This window comes from Heptranchias perlo, chromosome 43 (assembly GCF_035084215.1).
Source record: "Heptranchias perlo isolate sHepPer1 chromosome 43, sHepPer1.hap1, whole genome shotgun sequence".
In the NCBI taxonomy this organism is placed as follows: Eukaryota; Metazoa; Chordata; class Chondrichthyes; order Hexanchiformes; family Hexanchidae; genus Heptranchias; species Heptranchias perlo.
In genome coordinates, this window is record NC_090367.1 from 6,407,731 (window position 1) to 6,432,922 (window position 25,192).

Here is a 25,192-nt window from a genome sequence, read left to right on the forward strand (position 1 = left end):
TAGGGACCATAAAGGAGATCTACTCATGGAGACAGAGGGAATGGCCGAGGTACTAAATGAGTACTTTGCACCTGTCTTTACCAAGGAAGAAGATGCTGCCAGAGTCTCAGTAAAGGAAGATATAGTTGAGAAACTGCATGGGCTAAAAATTGATAAAGAAGAGGTACTAGAAAGCTGTACTTAAAGTAGATAAGTCACCCGGGAAGTAAGGGTGGAAATTGTGGAGGTACTGGCCATAATCTTCCAATCATGCTTAAATACTGTGGTGGGGAGTGGTGCCAGAGGACTGGAGAATTGCAAATGTTACACCTTTGTTCAAAAAAGGGTGTAAGGATAAACCCGGCATATATATGCCAGTCAGTTTAACCTCAGTGGTGGGGAAACTTTTAGAAACGATAATCTGGGACAGAATTAACTGTCACTTGGACAATTTTGGATTGATTAGGGAAAGCCAGCACGAATTTGTTAAAGGCAAATCATGCTTAACTAACTTGATAGAGTTTTTTGATGAGGTAACAGAGAGGGTAGATGAGGGCATGCAGCTGATGTGGTGTATATGGACTTTCAAAAGGCGTTTGATATAGTGCCGGCTGGAGGGCTTATCATCAAGATTGCAGCCCATGGAATAAAGGGGGCAGTAGCAGCATGGATACAGAATTGTTTAGGGGACAGGAAACAGAGAATAGTGGTGAACGGTTGTTTTTCAGACTGGAGGGAGGTATACAGTGGTGTTCCCCAGGGGTCAGTGCTGGAACCACTACTTTACTTGATATATATTAATGACTTGGACTTGGGAGTACAGGGCACAATTTCAAAATTTGCAGATGACACAAAACTTGGAAGTGTAGTAAACAGCAAGGAGGATAATGATAGACTTCAAGAGGATATAGATAGGCTGGTGGCATGGGCAGACAAGTGGCAGATGAAATTTAACGCAGAAAAATGCAAAGTGATACATTTCGGTAGGAAGAATGAGGAAAGGCAATATAAATTAGAAGGAACAATTCTAAAAGGGGTACAGGAACAGAGAGATCTGGGGGTATATGTGCTCAAATCGTTGAAGGTGGCAGGGCAAGTTGAGAAAGCAGTTGAAAAAGCATACGGAATCTTGGGCTTTATAAATAGAGGCATAGAGTACAAAAGTATGGAAGTCATGATGAACCTTTATAAAACACTGGTTCGGCTACAACTGGAGCATTGTGTCCAGTAATAGGCACCACACTTTGGGAAAGATATGAAGGCCTTAGGGAGGGTGCAGAAGAGATTTACTAGAATGATTCCAGGGATGAGGGACTTTAGTTACGTGGATAGACTGGAGAAGCTGGGGTTGTTCTACTTGGAACAGAGATGGTTGCGAGGAGCTTTGATAGAGATATTCAAAATCATGAAGGGTCTAGACAGAGTAGATAGAGAGAAACTGTTCCCATTGGCAGAAGGGTCAAGAACCAGAGGACTTAGATTTAAGATGATTGACAAAAGAACCAAAGGTGAAATGAGGAAAAACTTTTTTACACAGCGAGTGGTTAGGATCTGGAATGCACTGCCGGAGGGGGTGGTGGAGGCAGATTCAATCACGGCCTTCAAAAGGGAACTGAATAAGTACTTGAAAGGAAAAAAATTGTAGGGCTACGGGGATAGGGCAGGGGAGTGGGACTAGCTGGATTGCTCTTGCATAGACCCGGCGCGGACTCGATGGGCTGAATGGCCTCCTTCCGTGCTGTAACCTTCTATGATTCTATTTATTGTGTACTCCCTTGCCTTGTTTGCCCTCCCCAAATGCATTACCTCACACTTCTCTAGATTGAATTCCATTTGCCACTTTTCTGCCTGCCTGACCAGTCCATTGATATCTTATTGCCATCTACAGCTTTCCTCCTCATTATCAACCGCATGGCCAATTTTTGTATCATCTGCAAACTTCTTGATCAAGCCCCCCACATTCAAGTCCAAATTATTAATATATACCACAAAAAGCAAGGGACCTGGTACTGAGCCTTGCGGAACCCTACTGGAAACAGCCCTCCAGCCGCAAAAACACCGTTCAACCATTACCCTTTGCTTCCTACCACTGAGCCAATTTTGGATCCAAGTAGCCACTTTCCCTTGGATCCCATGGACTTTTACTTACCAGTTAGTCAATGAATAGAGGCTGAGAGGCAAATATAGCAGCGAGTTTGCTGTGCGCCGCAGGTGGAGGGTTATCAGTTGAAAATATCCATAGGCTTTGTCACTGGTATATACTGTATCTACCACTTTTTCTAGTCCTGTAGACCACAGTCAAAGAATCTAGTAATCTTTAGGAATCCTCAATTTTTCTGGTATGTCTCCTCTGAGCCTGTTAGCCATGACTTGAATATTGGTTCAAGGGTTGTGACAAACTTAGTCAAGCTTCTTTCATGAGAAAAGTGAGTTGATAGTTTAGCTGCTTAGATTAAACTTGCATTATGTATGAGTGGTGATTGTACCAAGTGAACCGTACGCATTGGCACAAACATTTTCCCACTGAATTTCTCCAACCCTCTCTGGACAATATTTATCCCTCAACCATTGAAACAGATGATCTGGTCATTATCTCATTGCTGTTTGTGCGATCTTGCTGTACGCAATTTGGCTGCCGCATTTCCCACATTACAACAGTAACTACACTTCAAAAGTACTTCATTGATTGTAAAGCGCTTTGGGACATCCTGTGGTGGTGAAAGGCGCTATATAAATGCAAGTTCTTTCTTTTCTTCTTTCTTGAAACCACTTACTCTTCGACGTGCAATGGTTGACCTCCAATAGTTCACCCAAGTGGCCATTCACCATGTCCAAGCCCAGACGGCGAGTGTCAGCAGACCATTCAACTGTGGAAAGAGCAATGACAATGGGGCCCACTCCTGCCCTCCCAAATACGCACAGTTGCCAACAGGAGGCACTGGGTTGTGATCAGGAGTGGGAATCATAGCTGGACACTGCAGTCAGTATAAATATACATTTAAAAAAAAAATTTTGGGATGTGGGTGGTACTGGCAAGGCAGTATTTATTGCCCATCCCTAGTTGCTCCAAGGGCGGGAGTGGCAGGTCCTTTCCTTGAAGGACATTAATGAACCAGTTGGGTTTTCACAATAATCTAGCAGCTTTCATGGTCATTTTTTCCTGGTGCGATTTACATAGAATTTATGCACAGAAACAGGCCATTCAGCCCAACCTATGCCAGTGTTTATGGCCCACATGAGCCTCCTCCCACTCCATTTACTTCATCTCACTATATCAACATATCCTTCTATTCCTTTCTCCCTCATGCCCTTACCTAGCTTCCTCTTAAATGTATCTATGCTTTTCACCTCAACCACACCATGTGGTAGCGAGTTCCACATTCTAACCACTCTCTGGGTAAAGATGTTTCTCCTGAATTCCTTATTGGATTTATTAGTGACTATCTTATATTTATGACCCCTAGTTTTAGACTCCCCTACAAGTGGAAACATCAGGCCTCAGCCTGTTCAGACTTTCCTGATAGTTGTACCTTCTCAGTCCTGGTAACATCTGCGTAAATCCTTTTTGCACTTTCTCCCGTCCTTTTATATACTTTTTGTAATATGGAGACCAGAACTGTGCACATTACTCCAAGTGTGGTCTAACCAAGGTTCTATACAAGTTTAACATAACTTCTCTGCTTTTGAATTCTATTCCTCTAGGAATGAACCCAAGTACTTTGCACTTTTTGTGGCTTTATTAACCTGACTTTTAATGATTTGTATATCTGTACCCCTAGACCCCTTTGCACCTTTTTGGTTTGAACATGACCTCTGGGTTGCTAGTCCAGTTCTGTAATCACTATGCTAACATACCCACTAAGATTGTATTTGTGTGCCTGTCATGCTGTAATGAAATCAAATCTGATGGTTCCAATTCAGTGGAGAGTTTAGCAAAAATCACTAATTGTTATCAGTAATTAAAAAACAGCAAAAAAACCATTCAAACATTAATTCCAGTAAACAGATTTGAAGTATTTCATGTACTGAGAGAATCTGGAAAATTTCCATTTACCCATTGAAGGTGTTACTATGTCAACAATGTTACTAGGGAATGGTCCTTCTTTGGAGAGTTTTTTTTCCATATATCAAACAAATTCCCCAGTGAATTTAGTGTTCATCAAGGGATGTTAGTGCTGGGAAATGGAACACTTTTCATTTCATAGAACCCAGTGTTAATTGCAGGATAAGACTCCCTCAGTTGTGCCTCAGCAGTGTGCTTCAGGCCCCACCTCAAAGCATATCCCTCACTTCCTATGTGAGAGAGCCCCAGTAAATATTGACAGAATGTAGTTTGAAACCCTACATCGCTCTCTAACATCCATCCTGTGGCATTGCTTGAATGAGATTGCCAGTTCAGTGCCAAATTTGGGGCAGTTTTGAGCTGCAGCACATATCCATCCATGAGGATCTGGGTTGAGATGCCAGGGACATTTAAAAGCAATCCCTGACAGAGAGCAGATAGAGGAGACTTTCATTTGATCAGGCTTGGTGGAAATCATGTCCCATAGGTGAAAGTCAAGTGAGGTAGCCTACCATGCCACCCAGAATGGAGGAGAGTTCTTTAATTGGATTTCAATCCCAGGCTGTTTTGCCACCTTGGGCTCTGCAAATAGATGATGACAAACGCTTATTATTTTTGACCTCTTCCTTCTGATCTCTGGAAGTAATCAAGCAAACTGTATGGAAGAGAGCTTCTGGTGACATGCTGGTCTGTTACGCCTGCAAGTAGCCTGTTGGAACAATTCATGGCACGGCATAACATCCAACAACAAATCCTGCAAATTCCTTAACTGTGTAGCACAATTTGTTGGATGAATGCCACAATTTTGCATAAATCGACCCAGAAACTGTGAAAATGTTAGTTTCTGAGCAAATCTGAGTGATAACAAATCACTTGCTGAAGCAAATCATTGCCCTACCTATTGGGAAATTCAATTAAGCAGGCCACATTTATACAGGCTGCTTAGGAATACTTGACAAATTACATCAGGAACTTTTTTGGCTGAGAGGATGCTCAAGTAAGCAAAACACAATATGTCCTCAAGCTGAGTAACACTAAGGCACATGTTGTCCTTCAGCGAAGAGATGGAGACACAAAAATGCATTATCTAACTAAGAGGTTGATGGCCATGCATTCGACAGATGAGGCCACCAGAGCAAAATGGTGTTGAGAGAGTCATTGATTCCAGATGAGGGTGTGGACAATCAAGTCATGGACCAGATTTAAAGGGACAGATGGAACTTCTGCCCTGCTGGAACTCTACCCTGAAGAGGAAAATTCCAGCCCACCTTCACTTTCTTGAGAGTGTAAACCTGGCCAAGAATGGCTGACGCACAAGTACTACAGAGCTGCACAAAGCATTTATCTGGAATACTTCAAGCATGTACAATTGAGTATTGAATGCTGTGGATGCCGATATTAGTATACCCCAATCAAGAGCCTTCAGTTTGGAACATATGAACAGGATCAGGCCATTCAGTCCTTTGAGCCTGTTCCACCATTCAGTTAGACCATTCCTAAAGGGCCTAGCTATAATTTTAAGATTATGCTCCCTGTTCTGGATTCCCCTACCAGAGGAAATAGTTTTTCTGGCCTAGAAATTGGCATGCCAACAAATAAGGCCGGTGGCAGCAACACGGCTCGGACACCGGCTGACGTAGTTAACAGAGAGGGGGGCAAACGGTGACCAGCACCGTCCCGCAAATTTAATGTGAAGCTGGGAGGAGCATCTTTCTACTCCCAGCTCTGCAATAATGTAAGTAAAAAAGTTACAAGTTACAAATTACCTTTAGGGTGGCAGCCTCCAGCAGTCCCTTTAAGGACCGTAGGTTTGGCTGCCAAACGCCTGAGAATACTAAACGCAACACTTACAGGACTAGACAAACTAGATGCAGGGAGGATGTTCCCGAAGGCTGGGGAGTCCAGAACCAGGGGTCACAGTCTCAGGGTACGGGGTATGCCATTTAGAACCGAGATGAGGAGACATTTCTTCACTCAGAGGGTGGTGAACCTGTGAAATTCTCTACCACAGAAGGCAGTGGAGGCCAAGTCATTGGATGTATTCAAGAGGGAGATAGATATATTTCTTAATGCTAAAGTGATCAAGGGATATGGGGAAAAAGCGGGAACAGGGTACTGAGTTAGACAATCAGCCATGAATTTTTTGAATGGCGGAGCAGGCCCGAAGGGCCGAATGGCCTACTCTTGCTCCTATTTTCTATGTTTCTATGCTGCGGTCTGTTGCTAACGAATTTTGTAAGGGGGTCCTCAATCAGGCATTAGGCCCCCTATTTGCATATGCAAAGGACCCAACGCCTGTTTCAGATATTGGACCTGGATGCCTATGCAGGAGGCTTTACCAATATGGCGGATGGTGCACTTATGGCTCAAACGCACACACACTGCACCATATTAGATGCTTATGTCCCTGAATTACGCCTGTTCCTTTGTAACTTCCTGCTTCCATCTACACAACTTACTGTGTCTCCTAACTTAGTGCCACCTGCAAACTTGGATATGGAACTCTCTATTCCTGCATCCAAATTATTAATATAAATGTAAAAAGCTGAATTTTGTCGATTCTGATCAACAGGAAGCATGCAATTCAGGAACATTTTCATCCAAAGGGGAAATAGGGTTGTGGAATAAATGAACAGGGAAGGACATTAAAGTGGTCAGTCCAAATGGTTCGAGACAATTGGGGAATAATGGATTTGAGGAACATGATGAGAAGGTGGATTGTTCTATGAAGAAGGGAAAGGCTTGTTTGGGCTTTTTCCCGTTCCTACTTCTGAAGACTGGCTCCACAGTGGATTAGTGATGCAGTGTCACAGTTTTCTAAACTATATTTAAGGCAGCACTGCTTGGAGATAATGGATCTGTACAGAGGTAGAGAGCCATTAAATGTTGCCATTAAAGGAAATTAGTATTAGTAAAAAAAATAGTGCTGGAGAAATTAATGGGACTGAAAGCCGATAAGTCCCCAGGGCCTGATAATCTAAAAGTACTAAAAGAGGTAGCCATGGAAATAGTGGATGCATTAGTTGTCATCTTCCAAAATTCTATAGATTACGGAACAGTTCCTGCAGATTGGAGGGTGGCAAATGTAACCCCACTATTTAAAAAAGGAGGGAGAGAAAAAGCGGGGAACTGCAGACCAGTTAGCCTAACAACAGTAATGGGGAAAATGCTAGAGTCTATTATAAAGGATGTGATACCAGGACACGTAGAAAATATCAACGGGATTAGACAAAGTCAACATGGATTTATGAAAGGGAAATCACGTTTGACAAACTTACTGGAGTTTTTTGAGGATGTAACTGGTAGAATAGATAAGGGAGAACCAGTGGATGTGGTTTATTTGGATTTTCAGAAGGCCTTTGATAAAGTCCCACATAAGAGGTTAGTGTGCAAAATTAAAGCACATGGATTGGGAGTAATATACTGGCATGGATTGAAAATTGGTTAACAGATAGGAAACAGAGTAGGAATAAATGGGTCTTTTTTGGGGTGGCAGGCAGTGACTAGTGGGGTACCGCAGGGCTCAGTGCTTGGGCCCCAGCTATTCACAATTTATATCAATGATTTGGATGAGGGAACCAAATGTAATATTTCCAAGTTTGCTGATGACACAAAACTAGGTGAGATCGTGAGTTGTGAGGAGGATGCAAAGAGGCTTCAAGGCGATTTAGACAAGTTGAGTGAGTGGGCAAATACATGGCAGATGTACATGGCAAGTGTTGATGTACAAAGGGACCTGGGTGTTCTTGTACACCAGTCACTGAAAGCAAACATGCAGGTGCAGCAAGCAGTTAGGAAGGCAAATGGTATGTTGGCCTTCATTGCAAAAGGATTTGAGTACAGGAGCAAATTGTATAGGGCCTTGGTGAGACCACACCTGGAGTATTGTGTGCAGTTTTGGTCTCCTTACCTAAGAAAGGATATACTTGCCATGGAGGGAGTGCAGCGAAGGTTCACCAGACTGATTCCTGGGATAGCATGATCGTATGTGGAGAGATTGGGTCGACTCGGCCTGTACTCACTCGAGTTTAGAAGAATGAGAGGGGATCTCATTGAAACATATAAAATTCTGACAGGGCTAGACAGACTGAATGCAGGGAGGATGTTTCCCTTGGCTGGGGGGGGGGGGTCCAGAGCAAGGGGTCACAGTCTCAGGATACGGGGTAGGACATTTAGGACTGAGATGAGGAGAAATTTCTTCACTCAGAGGGTGGTGAACCTGTGGAATTCTCTACCACAGAAGGCTGTGGAGGCCAAGTCACTGAATATATTTAAGAAGGAGCTAGATAGATTTCTAGACAGAAAAGGCATGAAGGAGTATGGGGAGAGAGCGGGAATATGGTATTGAGATAGAGGATCAGCCATGATCATATTGAATGGCGGAGCAGGCTCGAAGGGCCGAATGACCTACTCCTGCTCCTATTTTCTATGTTTATATGTTGCGTTTCAGAGAAGGTACCAGAAGCACATCCTGCAACATCAGAGTAACAGATAAATCTGAGTGATGGCCCGGAGATCTGCTCCTACGACCATCTGGTAGGGAGGCAGGTGCTGCGTTGCCTGTGCTATCTGAGCTTAATGAAGGAGAGAAATTGAAGAGAATCACAACAGGAATTTTCTGCTTTCTTATTCAGAAAAAAAATGAACAAAATATCTTGGAGGCTTACTATTTTTCTGAGTTTAAGGGCATTGTGTCTGATCTCCTGAGTAATAGCATAGTGAAACTGGTTTAAAATTATGCATTAACTCAATAAGTAATTTCTCTTTACTCACTCTACTCTTATTCTCCAGTGAATTGAGGGGGTTTGCCTCAGAGCAAATGAATTTTGAATTACTGTGTCTCTCTATTAAAAACTGCTGTATTAAATAGAGATTTCTAAAACTAACTGTCCATTCTGGATAAGAAACAAGAAATGGAAAAAAATAAATAAGGGAAGAAAGAACTTACATTTATATAGTGCCTTTCATGATCCCGGGATGTTGAAAAGCACTTCACAGTCAATTAAGTATTTTTGAAGCGTAGTCACTTTGTAATGTGGGAGCCAATTTGCACACGGCAACATCCCACAAACAGCAATGAGATAAATGACCAGGTAATCTGGTTTAGTGATGTTGGCCAATAAACCGGGAGAACTTCCCTGCTTTTCTTCAAATGGTGCCATGGGATCTTTGACGTCAACCTGGATTATGTGCTCAAGTCCTGGAGTGGGGCTTGAACTTATGTCTTTTTGACTGAGAGGCAAGAGTTGCCAAGGCTGAATTAGAGTTGAGCTCAGCTGCTAGAGGTGCAAGGAATGGAATTTTTTTTATTTTTCTACTACAATTTTCTCCCTTCCTCTCCTGAAGGAGCTTGCTCTTGCTGGGGTACAGTTCCACAAGTGCAACAACTTTGTGATATCATAGAATCAGCAAATAAACAGGCCATTTAGCCTATCAAGTCTGTTCCACTGCATTTCTTCCCATGAGACATAGGGGGTGATTTTAAACCCCAAGAACGGGTGAGTTGGGGGCGGGTGGGAATTGAAAATAGTTGTTTTTTTGGGTCGTGACCGCAACCCAGCTTTATTTCTGGGTTTATCGTCGGCGCGTAAAAGTACAGGCTTTTCACTGGGAATACAAAGTCTGAAAACTTTGCGGTTGCGACCCAAAAAAACGACCATTTTCAACTCCCACCTGCCCCCAACCCACCCATTCTTGGGGGTTAAATTCACCCCCATATAGTCTAATCTCACTGTCCTCACTCTGCATACCCTTCAACATTCCTCTTTTTCAAGAAATAATTTAATTCCCTTTTTAAAATACTTATGAACTCTGCTTCAACAATGGATTGTGACAGAAACTTGCACATACTACCCAACCTCTGTATAATTTCGTTTTCTAATTTCCACTTTAATTCTTCTGGTGAATATCTTAAATTTGTGCTTTTTCTTTACCATCCTACTGACCAGGGCTAATACATTGTCCCTATCTATTCTATCATAACCCTTCATAATCTTTAACACTTTTATCAGATCACCCGTTAACCATCTCAGACCTAGTGAAAAGTTGGAGGCCTGGCTGCTTTTTCCCTTCCATGGCCGAGGGCCACTGAGGCTAATTGTAGCCTCCAACTGTTGTCTCAGTTGAGAGCAGCTAACTCGATATAAACCAGGAATTCAACTGTAGATCTTCCGGTTTATATCAGGTAATGTCTTACCCACTAGGTTATTGGAGAAGCCTCTAAGAATCATAGAAAGTTATGGCATAGAAGAAGGCCATTCGGCCCATCGTGCCCGTGCCGGCCGAGAAAGAGCTCGCTATCCTAATCCCACTTTCCAGCACTTGGTCCGTGGCTCTGTGGTTACAGCACTTCAAGTGCACATCCAAGTACTTTTTAAATGCATTGAGAGTTTTTGCCTCTACCACTCTGGGTAGGAAATAATTCTCCTCAACTCCCCTCCAATCCTTCTACCAATTATTTTAAATCTATGCCCCCTTGCCACTGACCCCTCTGCTAAGGGAAATAGGTCCTCCCTATCCACTCTTTCTAGTTGAGTCATAATTTTATATACTTCAATTAAATCTCCCCTCAACCTCCTTTGTTATAAAGAAAACAACCCCAGCCTAACCAATCTTTCCTTATAGCTAAAATTCTCCAGCCCTGGCAACATCCTCGTAAATCTCCACTCTACCCTCTCTAGTGCAATCACATCTTTCCTATAATGTAAAAATGTTTTATATATTAAAAGATTGTTCACCAATAACAATCATCTAAGCCACTCTGACTGGTCATTTTGTACCTGCACAGATCATAATTAAATAAGTCTTTCCTTGTTCTGCAAAGTGAAATGAATTTCACATGAAATTTCATTAATGCATATTGTTCCCTGAAGACATGCAAGGTTTAAAATTTCAAGTAAATTCACATTTTCTTTACAATATTGTAATCTGCTGTGAATCAAACATGAAAAATAGAAGACTTTTAACCTTATGCTGCAGGAAAATAGTCACATCCTAAAAGAATGATAGACTTATGTATGGCACTTCAGAAACATCTCAAAGGTGCCTCACGTACACTGGATTGCTTTGAAGTGCACTCACTGTTGTTTTGTAGGCAAATGCGGCAGCTATCCCGTGCTCAGTAAAATTACACAAACAGCATTGAAACATAGGAACATAGGAACAGGAGTAGGCCATTCAGCCCCTCGTGCCTGCTCCGCCATTTGCTAAGATCATGGCTGATCTGTGATCTAACTCCATATACCTGCCTTTGGCCCACATCCCTTAATACCTTTGGTTGCCAAAAAGCTATCTATCTCAGATTTAAATTTAGCAATTGAGCTAGTATCAATTGCCGTTTGCGGAAGAGAGTTCCAAACTTCTACAACCCTTTGTGTGTAATGAAATGAACAATCAGTCTGTTTTTGACTTTGTGGGCTGAGGGTCTAATGTTGGCTCGGATACTGGGAGAACTCCCTGCTATCCTTTGCCTACATTACAACACTTCAAAAATAAACTATTGGCTGTAAAGTTCTTTGGTACATCCTGATAAATGCAAGCTCGCTCTTTCTTCAAATAATGCCACGTGATCTTCGGCATTCACCTGCGTAGACATATGGGGCCTAAACTGTGCCTTTAACTGTTTCCAACCAAATGATATTCCAAATATACTTTTTTTATAATGCTGTATCACATCTCACAAATGTTCCAAAGCAGTTTACATAGGCAAAATTACATGGTTCATTGACAATACGGAGCGTGGGCGGGGAGCGGCATGCACTACAGCGGGAAATTTAAACTGCTGATCTCCCTGGCTGCTGGAGGCAGCCTCGGGGAAGAAACCCCCGATTCCGTAAAACTCCCTGAATGGGTTGGGAACCCTATCCCCATGCACAAGGCCCGCTGTTGGGTTCATTGGATGCCTCTGCTTTTGGGTGCCATTTGGTTTCTAGGGGAGGAAAGTGAGGCAGGAGGGTCAGGAATTTCTCCTCCAACTTCATTTCACTTGGGGGCCCAGGTCCACCCCTTTGGGTAAGCCCCAGTAATTCTGAGGCAATGTAAAGGGGGCCTCTGCCTTTATTTCCTGCCATTAGTATCCAGGTAATAAGTGATCACTGGGCGCTGACAGGATAATTGACCTCAATCTCTTTTTGGTGATGTTGATTGAGGGAGTAATTTGGGCAAAGATAAAACCACCACAGGACTTTTGCCATTCACCTGAACCAGCAGATGGGGGTCCTTGATTTAAAGTCTCATCTGAAGGATGCTACCGTCAACAATAGCAATCTCTCAATACTGCAATGAAGTATCAGCTGAGATTATGTGCTCAGATCTTGAACCCATAATCTTGTGACTCAGATGTTCCAGCAACTGAGCTGAGCTGACAAGAGTAGGCGAGCAACTGTAATGAATCAAGAATCAGTAGTTAGGTGATGCCTAATTTAGGTTTTGATACCCTGTAGATTGTAGGAGGATGGGAAGAATGAGGCTGGTAAAATTTAGAGACAAGTTAGAGTGTGATTAAGTTTTGATTTCAACACAATAAAGATATGTGGAGAGAAAGTATATGGTTGGTGTGTTGTGAGCTTGGAAGGAACAATGAAAGGTCATATCAGAAAGAGAAGTTGTAAGCTAGAGGTGAGAGAGGATGACGACAAGCTTTGTTCCCAATTATCTTCCTGCTTCACATCACCTATTTGATATACTTCTCACTGTATAATCATATTTGCTATTTTTAGCACCAGAAGCTATTAACACATATTTCTCAATGTTAATGCCAATTGCCATTAATCTGCCTCTGTAGATCTCTCCCGGTGATACTTGTCCCCTTGAAATATCCTGACTTCCTAAGCAACTGGGTGTTATTCATAAATCTCAGATATTCCACTTAAAATATCTTTGTTGAGGACTTTGCTGATCTCAGCTATCCATTTAGAATTATTAATATTGATTACTAACCTCTATATCCTACTATCCAGCCAATTAGAAAATCCAGTGCAAAACAACTTCAATTTGGATCCCATAAATTTTCAATTCAGCCATAAGTCTCCTGCAAAGAACTTTAGGCTGGAAATTGGGCCATCTAGCGCCCGTTGTTTTGGCGCTACATGGCCTCTCAAAGTGCTAAGATGGCGTCTTGGCTGCGCACACACGTTTCCAGCGTGACATGCGCTGGACGCCATCTTGGTATAGGTATTAGTGCATGTGCTAATTTAAAGTGATAGACACAATTTTGGCAGTTAACACTCCGCTCAACGCACAGTCTTAACCGCGACCATCTGAACATGTCTTAGAGTGCCTGGAGGACCCCCCACCAGCGCTATTTAAAGGGACCATGCACGATTTACAGATTAGTTGCTGCATTATTGTTTCTGGCTGCTGATACATTTGTAACTGCTTTTGGAGGTCTCCTAGACTTGAATACCAGGACGAGGGGACATAGTCTAACATTTAGAGCCAGGATGTGCAGGACTAAGTTAGGAAATGCTTCTACACACAAAGAGTGGTAGAAGTTTGCAAAGCTTTTCTGCAAACGGCAGTTGATGCCAGCTCAATTGTGAAATTTAAGTCTGAGATTGATAAATTTCTGTGAACCAAGGGTATTAAGGGATATGGGGCTAAGGCGGGTATATGGAGTTAGGTCACAGGTCCACCATGATCTTATTGAATGGCGTGACAGGCTCGAGGGGCTAAATGCCACGGCCACATGCTGCCTCCTGTTATGCGAAACCTTCTTCTGCAAGAAAGCGGGACGTGAGTCTGGGTGATGTGCCTGTCATGGTGTGTGGCCTGTGAGTTGTGGGTGGGCGGCTTGCGGCAGTGGCAATGTGTAAGAGTGAGAGGAAGCATCTGTTTGGAAGTGTTGAGTACTGATGGAAAGAGTTTGTTGGTATGTGGGTGATGGGGTGGGTGTAGTGCGTGGAGCAGTGGGTGCGGCTAGTGGTGCAGTTGGTAGGAGTTGCCACTTGACAGTTGACCTCACTCACCTTGACCACTCATGTCAAAGCATTGAACTTCTTCCTGCACTGCATCCATGTTTGTGGTGCTATGCGCCTGGCATTGACTTCGTCACCTCCTGCCTCCTACTGCCTTTTAAGCATATGTCTGGAGGGCCTCTTGCCCCACTGTGGATATAGGATGTCCCTCCTTCTGTCCACCTCTTGCACCAAGGCCTCTAGTGCATCAGCAGAGAACCTGGTGCACACTCGCGGACCTGGTACCAACTCAGATCGGCAGATTGGTGCGGTCTGGCATGCAGATTGGAGGATGTGGGATTTAGTAGTGCGCAACCTTTACTCAATGTTTTAACATAACTCATCAGTTTGTAAACGTAGGGACGGGACCTGCATCTGTGTTTTACGTGTGCGATGCCTGATCTCAGTTCAGACTCTGTGCAGACTGCAGACTGTTGTTTTCAGCAAATAACAGGTACCAGCTACCTTTAAGAGATTTTAAGCGACATCCTCCCTTTAAGAGATTCGGGCTCCCCCTGCTGGTGGAAAGTGTGCATTTCCTTGAATCTTCGTGGTTTTTAATGCTGCTGTCAGATAAGTACTCAGGCCGGACGAATATCTCGTTCCGCCTGCGCAGGAAGCACTGGGCACGGGTTAGTCGCAGATCACGCTACCCACGCCTAATTATTGACCTTGTCCAATTTAATCCCCTTTATCTTTTCACTTGTGAATATCAATACATGTAATACCTACTATCTTTCTTCTGCTCATCTACTAACTCAATTATATTCTTCAAACAATTTCAGTGAATTGGTTTGTTGTGGCCTGCCTTTCATTAACTCAAGAAGCTGTAGGGTAATATGCAAACAGTGACATACTCTAATAGGATGTCGTGGAGGGCGAGAGGTTAAAGGTGAGAGAAGGATCATCTATGAAATGTAAACATTTTCTTGACTCTTGTCGAGAGTTTAGAGAAGTATTAGAAAGTTTTTCCAGATATTGGAAGGAGTATTCAAGCCTTGGAGAGGGAAGAATTGTTGAAGGGAAAAGAAGTGCTTGTTACAAAAGAAGCAACCAAGGTTTTTGGAGATAAGTTTAGCGATGGGGAAATTATTGGAGTTCCATTTCAGATCAGAGGACACAGTGGGGTCAAGAATGTTGTTAGATGAAGATGGAACTTGCGTCTCCTTGGGTACTTTCTTGATAATCCAGCTGTGAACAGTCCTCATCACACATAATCCCAACGGATTGAAATGCCAAGCAGTGTTAGAAATCAAGCCCTCTATCTAAAGTATATTACATATGCATCTCGATTAGGAACCATACTGGAGGGAAGCTTCCTTCCTTCCTTCCTATCCTTGGTGGATAATGGAAATTGGCAGATAATCAAGTGTTCCCTTGTAGCTAATCTAACAGTGAGTTTTTAGCTTCTGATTGGCCAATTCAGATAACCTAATCAAGCTCCCTGATTTCCCATATTCTTAAAAATGTTAGTAGTCTGACTCCCATTGGTGTCCAACACCAAAAGCCCTTGACTGTTGCCGATGTCCCATACCTGAAGACCTGACTCTCACTGGTCTTCTGTGGCCCTGATTTCTGATGGTCTCCTGACCTGAAGCTAAATATCAGAGCTACATGAATAGTAAATTCTACCAGTTACTGGACATCCAGGTAACAACTCGTTATCAACTAAGAACTCTCAACTGTATTTCAGCCAGTTTCTGGAAAATTAAACTTGACTTCCACAGGTCTCTGGCTCCCAAGAAAATCCTTGCAGGTAATGAGAGTGCAGATAATTGAGGTTTCACTTTACCTGCTACTTACCAAGTTATTGCATGTCAGGTAGTGGGATGGATGTTGTCTTTTGTGAGTGAGTTTATCTATAGTTTTTTAAACTGTTGTATTTATGATTAGGTATGTCACATGAAGACCATAAGAGCCTATGAACACAGAACAGCACAGATAAATATAGCAGTATCCAAATAGAATAGTTCTTCCACAATTTTTTTTCACGCAAGTCAAGGAACTATTAGATTAGGTTCAGTAATGCAGTGTCTGTAGCACAGTGTTTTGTGTTCCATTTGATCCACACTTGTCTGTTTGAACACCCTTTGAACGTGCTACCGTGGTGCTGGCATCATACGTAGCTAACGATATTTTTGTCTATTGGGAAACCTTGAAGGGCCAAAGCCTACAGGAGTAAGGTTCAAAAGAGTAGGTGAGAGAGTGAGGTAAATCAAGAGGCAGTGATCAAGCTTGGGTTTTATTTAAATACCTGTAGATTACAGGAAAAAGAAAAGACCAAGGAGGTAAGGGTTTTCACAGTTTTCAGTCGTGGACAAGAATTTGAGAAGGGAATGAACCTTGATTTCAACACAGGGAGAGTATGTAGGATTACTTAGGGGAATGAGAGAAGAATGTTCAGAGAAGTAATGATAATGGCACTGATAAAATGGAAAGGTACTTGTAACATATATAACACCTGTAGTATCTATATTACTTGTCATCTTCATCACCTATCCCGTTTGTAGTGCTTTTAACTAAAGTTGGCACTTGTCTGGATTTTGAGTGGGGCGTTTATAAATTTCCCAAATATAAACCAGCAAAAGTCTATCTTTTATTTGCAAGTCCTTTTTTTTCCCACCTGTTTCTGTGTCTTGTGATGTGGAAGCATTAGTTATTAAGGTTCACAGTCAGTTTTCATCAGTAGCAAAGCAAACTTTAGAACTGTAATTGTGACCCCGACTCTACTGCGTTCCCGAGCTAGTGTTGGTCTCGGCAAAAAGTGGCAATCCTATTTTTGATAGTTGTAGCATGTGAATGCTCTTGATGACCTTGAGCTTTTTGGTAAAGAGATGACCCAAGGATGAACATCAGCTGGTATTCTATTCGGGTGTTCCCTTACTCGGGCAGTTTATATGCACGAGACTATCATAGTAAGAGACTGTGCCATTCGGACAATGAGGTCTCTCAAAGTTTCCTTATATTTTCCATTGAATACTGCTGGATCAGAAAAGGGAATGGAAAAACAAGCTTTAGGTCAGTTATTGTCAATAAAACCATGTGCTTTTTTTAAAAAAAGAATGCTTTAAGAATTTATAATCAATCAAATTTTCAAATGTATTCAAGATTGGTCTCTATGTAGTTTCTGCAACTCCATGCAGCTCATTCAGCCTCTTGGATAATATTTCCTCATTTCTTCCTGTGCCAAGGAATTTTATCAGATTTTATCATAATTTGATTTTCAGTAATATAAGTTATTTATGTCATTAGAATTGAATAACATTAAGAGAAACTATTGCAGAGTTTGGTTGTCCATTTTATCCAAAGCTAAAGGATGAAATAAAAAGGTTTATGGGCTCTGATCTGTAGAGGGGAAGCATAACTTAGTTGCCCATGCCTTTAAAAAGCCATCATGGGCTCCCCCAATGTTTATCAGGTAAGTAACTGAACCACACCTCAAAGGTCTCAGGTTCGAATCCTGGTCTGTATTGAGTTACTTTGTCTTTGCTAGGGTTGCAGCTATAATTGACCTCAGTGCCCTGGGCTACAAATCAGACTGGGTTCCTGATCACTATCCAATGAAACCTGTCGGAAGTACAGCTGTGTGGACGTCAAGTGAGAACATGATCATGTTTGGCTGTGATGCCCTCCATGGTTGAATATCTGGCTGACGTTCACTGTCCAAGCTGACATGAAGAATAGCCACATGGACAAAGTGTCAGAGAGTTGCCAGTGCCCAAGAACTGTATCCACATGTGTCGACACTTTTAGGCGAGGAGGCAGAAAACTGAGGGGGGATGTCATTACTGCAGTGTTAGACCTTTCGTTGTATCCAAGTTCCCAATGAGTGGTTGGGCTTCTAAGTTGACACCACAGGAAGTTGGATCAGCCTGTCTATATTGGTGCAGTATACAAGTTGTGCTACTAGATGTCGCTACTACATTTGGTAAATGCTATATACTGTATTAATAGAAGATATTTAGGGGCAAAGCATACTCACTGCCAATGTCTTTCCCATTTTGGCTTCTTGAGTGAAGTACTGGACTCCTTGGAAGCGGATGTCTGAACAGACTTCTATCTCCAAATCTTGGACCTGATCATGGAGGTCTTCTATCTATGAAATGCTGCTTATTCAGATAGTAAAAGAAATGACCTCAAGTGGAACCTCCATTATCTGTGTTCGAATTATCTGCCTTCTCAGTTATCCGCCAGAATTTTTGCAGAACAAAGGTTGGCATGAGATATCGTTGCACTGTCTGTTCCTGTTTGATACAAATTAACCAAGAATGATTAAATTCACTTTGCGTCATTGCATTGTACTTGTTTTCATTCCCATGCCTAAGATATATATGTATCAAAATTTGGGAACTTCGATTATCTGCCAATTTTCATTAACCACCAGTGGGGTGGGCAGGGGCTGGGGGGGGGGGGGGGGGCGGGGGAAGGGGAGGGGTTGGCGGAGGTGAAGGCAGAGGGTCCCTCCCATTATGGCTGATAATTGAGGTTCAATGTACAATGTTAGGTCATGATGGAGCCTCAGAGAAGACAAAGCTTATCATGATTACAGCCATATACCCATATCAGATACACTATTTTGCTAGCCTCTCTGTAGTGAGTTTGTACCCTGTTCAAATTGCGGCTGTGTAATGTAACCATTGGCCTTTCCCTGAGTACTGAGTAGTATTGAACTTAAGCTTTTGATATCTGAGATAATATTGGAAATATTTTTTGTGTTTCTGTGCCTTATTCCATTAACTTTAAAAAGCATTATTTAGCAACCACTGGTTGTGAAATGCTTTTTCTAAATGTTTTATTTTAGTTTTGACATCCATGTTGAATGTGGATGTCTGTCACAAATTGAAGCTGTGATTGTGACAAAAATCGCTTTCCCGTAAATTTTGACCTTTTTTTTATTCTGTTCTTAATTTTCTTTTTCCTCAAGGTCCAGCTCACCTGATGCTAAGCAGCCAAGGTATGGCCTTTATTTTCCTTTATTTTAGCTATCATCTCCTTTCTGTTATTTCTATCCCATTGTTGTTGAGTCATGTCCTTTTAAGATTGGCCCGAATCTGTTATTGTAGATAGATTTTGACCTGCCTGAGAATGAGCCAATCACTTTTCTTTCTGTAAGTATTTTTTTAGAATAAGCTTGTCGATTTGTCATTTTTGTTTTGGTCTATGAAGCACTGCATTATGGGATGTAAGAATGCATGGATAATTTGGGCTATTCTGGGGATTTGGTTAAGAGCTGTTCTAACATTGAAGTGGATACACATTGGTTGTCTCATACTGAAGTATTTCATACATTGACAAATACATATTCAGTTCTGTTATGTAATGTGCACCAATCCCAAACTCCTTTGTTTCCTTAGTGCACACTGACCATAGAAGCTGAATCTGTCGTACGATTGACCCTAGCTAGTGCTTTTGCAGTTATTCCTTCTGGAGTTGTCCACTGGGCAGTTACCCTTCTAGAGTCAGCTTTTATGTCAGAATGTACCAAAGTCATTTGGGACTGGCGGACTCTGGATGTATTATGAGTAACCACAACTGAATTCTCTACTGCACTGAAATGTGTTTGATTCTGATTTTTGTTCCTATCATTGTATACTATGTAAATACTGGATTCACCCCCAACATAATCGTATGGCAGTGACACAATATCCGTGGCTCAATTTCTCTTTGACTGTTTCCTGCACATCAAAAAAGACAATGCTTTGAGATTAGGATGTACATGTTCAACAAAGATTTGTCTGATGTCTGAAGACTACAAGTTACATGATGTCATTGACTGAAACTGGTCCCAGTCTTTCATTTCATTACTGGAGAGTTGATTATGAATGTAGTCCAAAGATAGGAGATATGTGCCTTGTGTAGTAGGAATATGCATGGTGAGTATGTGGAGTTAATAGATACATAAGGCTGTTCAGGTTCACAGCCGATTGCATTTTGACTCTTGTGTACCCATTTTGGCCCACTTACTTGTGAAAACAATTGGACTCAATGGAAATCAACTCAAACATGGTATTTGTAGAATAGAGTAACTGTTATTCCTTGCATTTTTTTATGGTGTGGAAAATGGGAAAATGTCACACTGTGGCAGTATGGGGCACTCTTCTGAGTTTGGGATTGGAGCACATTGTTGTGAAAAAACTGGAATGAGCTTTAATCTGCGTTATTGATGCTGACGCTGGAGGGGGAATGTTAACACCCCTCCGGCCCAGCGGGAATAGTTCCGGTGGGAGGGGGAGGGGAGGTTCACGACGCTTTTCCGCCGCCCACTATCTTAACCCGCCTGAAATCAGACTCGGGTAGGCTGCTCACCCCAGAGGATTGAGGGCCTAATTTAAATGGTGATCATGGACTTCACCAATCTCTTCCCCCCCCGCCCCCCCTGCCCCCCAATCTCCCACCCATTTAATTGCTTACTTTGCTGAGGACCGTTTCCACAACTCCCCAGTGGCAGCCTAACCCCCTCCACCCCCAGATTTTCAACTCCTGCCCGCCAGCAGTGAAATAATTCCTGCCGACTTCGGGCGGGATTCAGTTTTGGAGCTTGCAAATGAGGCCCAGGAGTTAAAATCTCTCAGGCTTCACATTCCAAGGGCCAGCCGGTTAGCCACCTGCTTCGGCCCCCTTATCCCTGATTCCCGACCCGAGTTAAAATCAGCTCTTGGGTGTCTTCAATAAGAGGTCTTCCATATCCTAGCACTAAAGTACTTCACCTTGTTGAGCACAAAATTTTACAGCTAATATTTATAGTATACAGCGTTGATGCCTAATGAGGACGTCAGATTAGAATATTCAGATCAGAAAAAAACTGTGTGCTTTCAATAAGAGAAGTGAGGACTAAATTCTATTGTGGTATGTGATCCCGTGAATAAAGTGCTCTGTGGTATTGACCTTTGCTGTAGATAACACAACTGACCTGTCTGAACATGAGAGATGCTGTGTAATTCAATATCTAGTGACTACATAGTATATTAGATAAAAAAAACTTGAACAGCTCAGCAACACCATACCTTGGTAAAGTAATTTGAATGCGGTGATCTGGGGAGGGTGAGTTTCTTGCCATCTCATCCAGTTTTGCCTTATTAAACTGTTCCGAAAGCAAACGGCCACATAGCTGAGCTGATTCCCTTTCCTAATGAATGGGGTGACCAGTCCAAGATTTGCAAAAACACAGTTGTTCAAAAGTTGTGAATGCAAATCTTGCACAGGTACAATTAATACAAATGATTTTGTTACTCTGGTGAGGATCTTTCCCCCGATTTTGCAATAGAAAAGCACAAACAAAATCAAGATGACAAACTCAGTGTGAGTACCACCAGTGAGAGCAATTTAGCATTGCCAGTGGCAGCACTATTGTGTTAGAGGCACCTACTGGAACCTCTCACCACCTCCATTGGGACCAGAGCTGTTTATGCTAATAGTTTGCCTCTGAGCCCTCTTGATAGAGGATGCAATAGTGCCGTTTAAAGGGAGCACAAGTTACCAATAGTTGGTTGGCACAGAACACATCAGAAAACACTGCAGCTTTAATTTACTGGGATCAGCTGTTCTTTGCTGGATGTAGAAATGGAGTTAATGGCCTGGTGTGATCCACGCTGTTTGTCCCAGAATCTGAGTTACAGCAGCCGAAAGATATTATACTGGTTGTATTCCTGGAACGATCTCAGACCCTTCAGGTTGTATGATTGTATTGCTGTTTTATGGAAATGCTACTGCAGCCTCTCTGAAGATTTAGAGAAAAAAAACCTTCAAAACATTGCCTTTTTTTGGCTATGGTTTCCACTTCGGAAAGTAGTTTGTGCTTTAACCTATGACCCCGAATCCTGCTTCTGCAACCTCCAAGTTCAGTATGAGTTTGATATTTCAATGTCATTTGCCATGTCAGTTGCACACATCTCTTATCTGATGGTAGCTCTGACTGAGTCTGCAAAAATGAATTAAGACCTGCTGGGCTCAAGCCAATTCCTTTGACTGACATTGTGCTGAGACTGGAATTAACTGTACCAAGGCAAGGAGTAGGAATGAGAATGAACTTTTGACAACGATAAGGAAACCTTCCATCAGCTTGTGTGAGCATCAGGTCCGATTTTAAACCCATCGGAGTACTGTACAGGGTTCCTCTCAGTTCCAGCACTCCATTTATGAGCACTGCAGACGATAAAACTGGGTCATAACCATCAGGAGGGGTACCACACACATACTTTCTAGCAGAGGTCATTGAACGGGGATCAGGAGTGGGAACCTTGGCTGATTTCTCCTCCCCCCCCTCTCCTCCCCCTGAGGTCAATTGTTGCACTTTTAACACCGGCCTTGTTGAGGTCACATTTACTGATTTGAGTCTTCAGGAGGTATCAATCCAAACTTTTTATAGCACACAAAGGGAGTTAACACCAACCAACCAATGTGCTTAAATAGCACAGAAGAATCATGAAGGGTTTTGATGATATAAATAAGGAGAAACTATTTCCAGTAGCAGAAGGGTCGGTAACCAGAGGACACAGATTTAAGGTGATTGGCAAAAGAGCCAGAGGTGGGATGAGGAGAATTTCTTTTACACAGTGAGTTATTACGATCTGGAACTCTAGTCTTTTCTCATAACTAAAGTCTCTCATCCCTGGTATTATTTTAGTGAATATCATCTGTACCCTCTCTGTGACCTTGATGTACTTCTTAAAGTAAGGCACTCAAAACCGGTCACAATATCCAAATTGTGGCCTATAGGTTTAACCTTTGCCTTGGCACTCTATTCCCCTATTTATAAAACCTAGGATCTTGTATCTTTTTGTTACAGCTTTATCAGCTTGTCCTTCCATTTTTAATCACATGACTCGTCTGCTCATTCCCTTACATTGGAAATTTCCATCATTATTTGGCTGCAATTATCGCATCTCCCTTCTTTTGTGTTAATACAATAGACACATTCCAACTGAACTTCAGGGTAGACTATCCTGGTCTGACAGCAAACAAGGAAATTATTTTGCCTTTTTTTGTTATTACCAAGTTATCGTTTCTATAACAAATTGGTTTTCTCACAATCCTACCACTGGAAGTTCTTACTTCAGGCTTTGATGTTTCTGTTGTTTGTATTGTTGCAACAGGATCACCTCGAGTGGTACTCAACTGGGAAATAACACTTCGACAGACCATGCTCAATAATAACAGACACTTGCATTCATATAGTGTCTTTACTGTTGAAAATTCCCCCAGGCACTTTACAGAGGAGGGAAAAAAAAGTAGTTAAAAGGGGTAAAGGAATGGATACTGAGTCGAGGTAGGAGAGGTGAGTGAGAGCTTGGTCAAAAGATAGGCTTAACCAGGTCTTTAAAGATAGGCTTGACCAGGTCTTTAAAGAGAGAAGTGCAGCAACAGAGGGGTTTGGTGAGGAAATTCCTGAGACAAAGCCAATGCTGCAGAAGGCTTTGCCATCAAGTGGTTGGAGCAAAGGGATGGAGGGATGCACAAGAGGCCAGAGATGGAGGACTAAAGGCTGCAGGAGGGGACAATGAGCCAATGAAGTCAGCGGGGATGGGATTGGGTGGGGTGGGGGGGCACTGATGGGTGAGCCAGACTTAGTGCAGGTCAGGATAACGAGGAAACAAGTTAAAATCCACCCCTATAACTGACCATCACTGCTTAATGAAATGCTTAAAAGACTCTTGGGAGATTTTGAGGCCTCCTGCCCATCGGAAATTGGGTTGGTAACGCTTGGATAATGTTGGGAAATGGCTCACCGCCCCATTCCTGCCGTCGCTGTGACTGAAGTGATCTTCCCTGTGACCTATGGTTGGGCGATCTTCTGATGGTAGTCAGACATGAGTCTGATGGTTGTCCCTTTTAATATGCAACTCAGGGTCCTATGATGCAGATAGGACCTCGTTTGCCATTTTAGGACCTCGTTCGCCATTCCAAGTACACTCCGCACCGGTCTGGTGGCGGTCCAGCCGAAGAGGAGCCCACAGCTAAGTTTTACTGTATTTCTGTGGGCCGGGAGGAGCAGGAGTACTCCTCTGGGCTCCACAGGACCAGCTTGGGTCGCTACCCTTCCAGGTTCCTCCCTCCCAACCCCCCACAAGATTGGCTCCCCCTCCTCGGACCTTGTTCCATCCCAGAGGCTGACCGGGCCACCTGATATTGTGGTGAACCAGAACCGAGGGACTGTCCAGAGGCACTTCTTTCCTGCTGGCCGAATGCTAATGAGGCCCGGCCCTGAAAATAGAACAGGCCTCTGTTAGAAATTAGGATTGAGAAATAGTAAAGTTATCCATTTTGTTGAAAAAGAATCCATTTATATGAACATAAGAATTAGATTCCATTTTATATCAGCCCTAAGGTCAAAAACCTAACCTGAAAATCTGCAGATGTAGTTAACAGTGTCTGTACAGAAGTCAGAACAGCCTGCTTCCTAGGCTGGGTCACACATTGTTTACATTTAGAGCTTAAGTTATCTGTAACCAAATCTAATAATACATTCTGTGTTTTGCTAACCTTAAAACACCAGTCTGTTAGTCTCGGGATCATAAGATTTCAGAATAGAGAGAAATGTTTAGCAGGCCTGGAACACCTTGACAGAAACTGGTACAAGTTAGTACCGAGAAATGTATGTAAAGGGTTGGGGAATGCAGATGCCTGTGGATTAGTGCAGCTAGAAACAGTATAAATGGGGTGAGAGAGAGAAAGCTGAGCTGAACTGGCTGTAATGTGCTTTCTTCTGTTGCAGCGTCTTGTGTAATCTCAGTGTTGGCTGTGAGTATGTCGGTTCATTTGGCCCTTAATGAACCTCCAAGAGTTTGACTCCGTATTTCAAACTAATTCTTGACACATAGGCCCAGGACTGCAGCCTTTGTCTATATTGTTACGAGAAATACATTCCCAACACCTCCTGCCGGGACTATCAGGCTGGCTATTCGGCAGCTGCCCTCCACTGGCTAGCTGGCTGAAGTCTGCACTGGGGGAAAATATACCCCTTGGGCTTCTCCCTCATTCTCAGTATCTGATCTCTCTGTATCTTGAATCAGATTCCTAGATAGTGTGCCAGCTACAAATAAATCTTTGCTTGGGATTTACTCTCCTTTAATGACTGGCATGCGCAAATCCTTAGTTTCAGTAAAATCCTCAATAATCCCAATTTGTTTCACGTATTTCAATTTTATTCCACATTCGGAAGTATTGGGAATGGTATTCTAAGGGGTGTATTTACGCTGTA

The 25,192-nt window shown here is 42.6% G+C and overlaps 1 protein-coding gene across 17 annotated transcripts in view; it reads left to right on the forward strand.

Moving 5' to 3' along the window:
• LOC137306476 (neurexin-2-like) overlaps positions 1 to 25,192 on the forward strand; it is a 1,403,359-nt gene that overhangs the window by 150,822 nt on the left and 1,227,345 nt on the right. For 8 of the 17 annotated variants that reach the window (XM_067975722.1, XM_067975719.1, XM_067975730.1 and 5 more), the window contains exon 3: positions 18,920 to 18,949. The exons of 5 other annotated variants lie outside the window; for them this stretch is intronic. In XM_067975722.1, coding sequence (XP_067831823.1) covers positions 18,920 to 18,949 — 30 coding nt within the window. Of the gene's footprint in view, positions 1 to 16,602; positions 16,627 to 18,427; positions 18,453 to 18,919; positions 18,955 to 25,192 lie in introns of all 17 variants that reach the window. 4 more of the 17 variants (XM_067975733.1, XM_067975727.1, XM_067975734.1 and 1 more) reach the window with 4 other exon arrangements.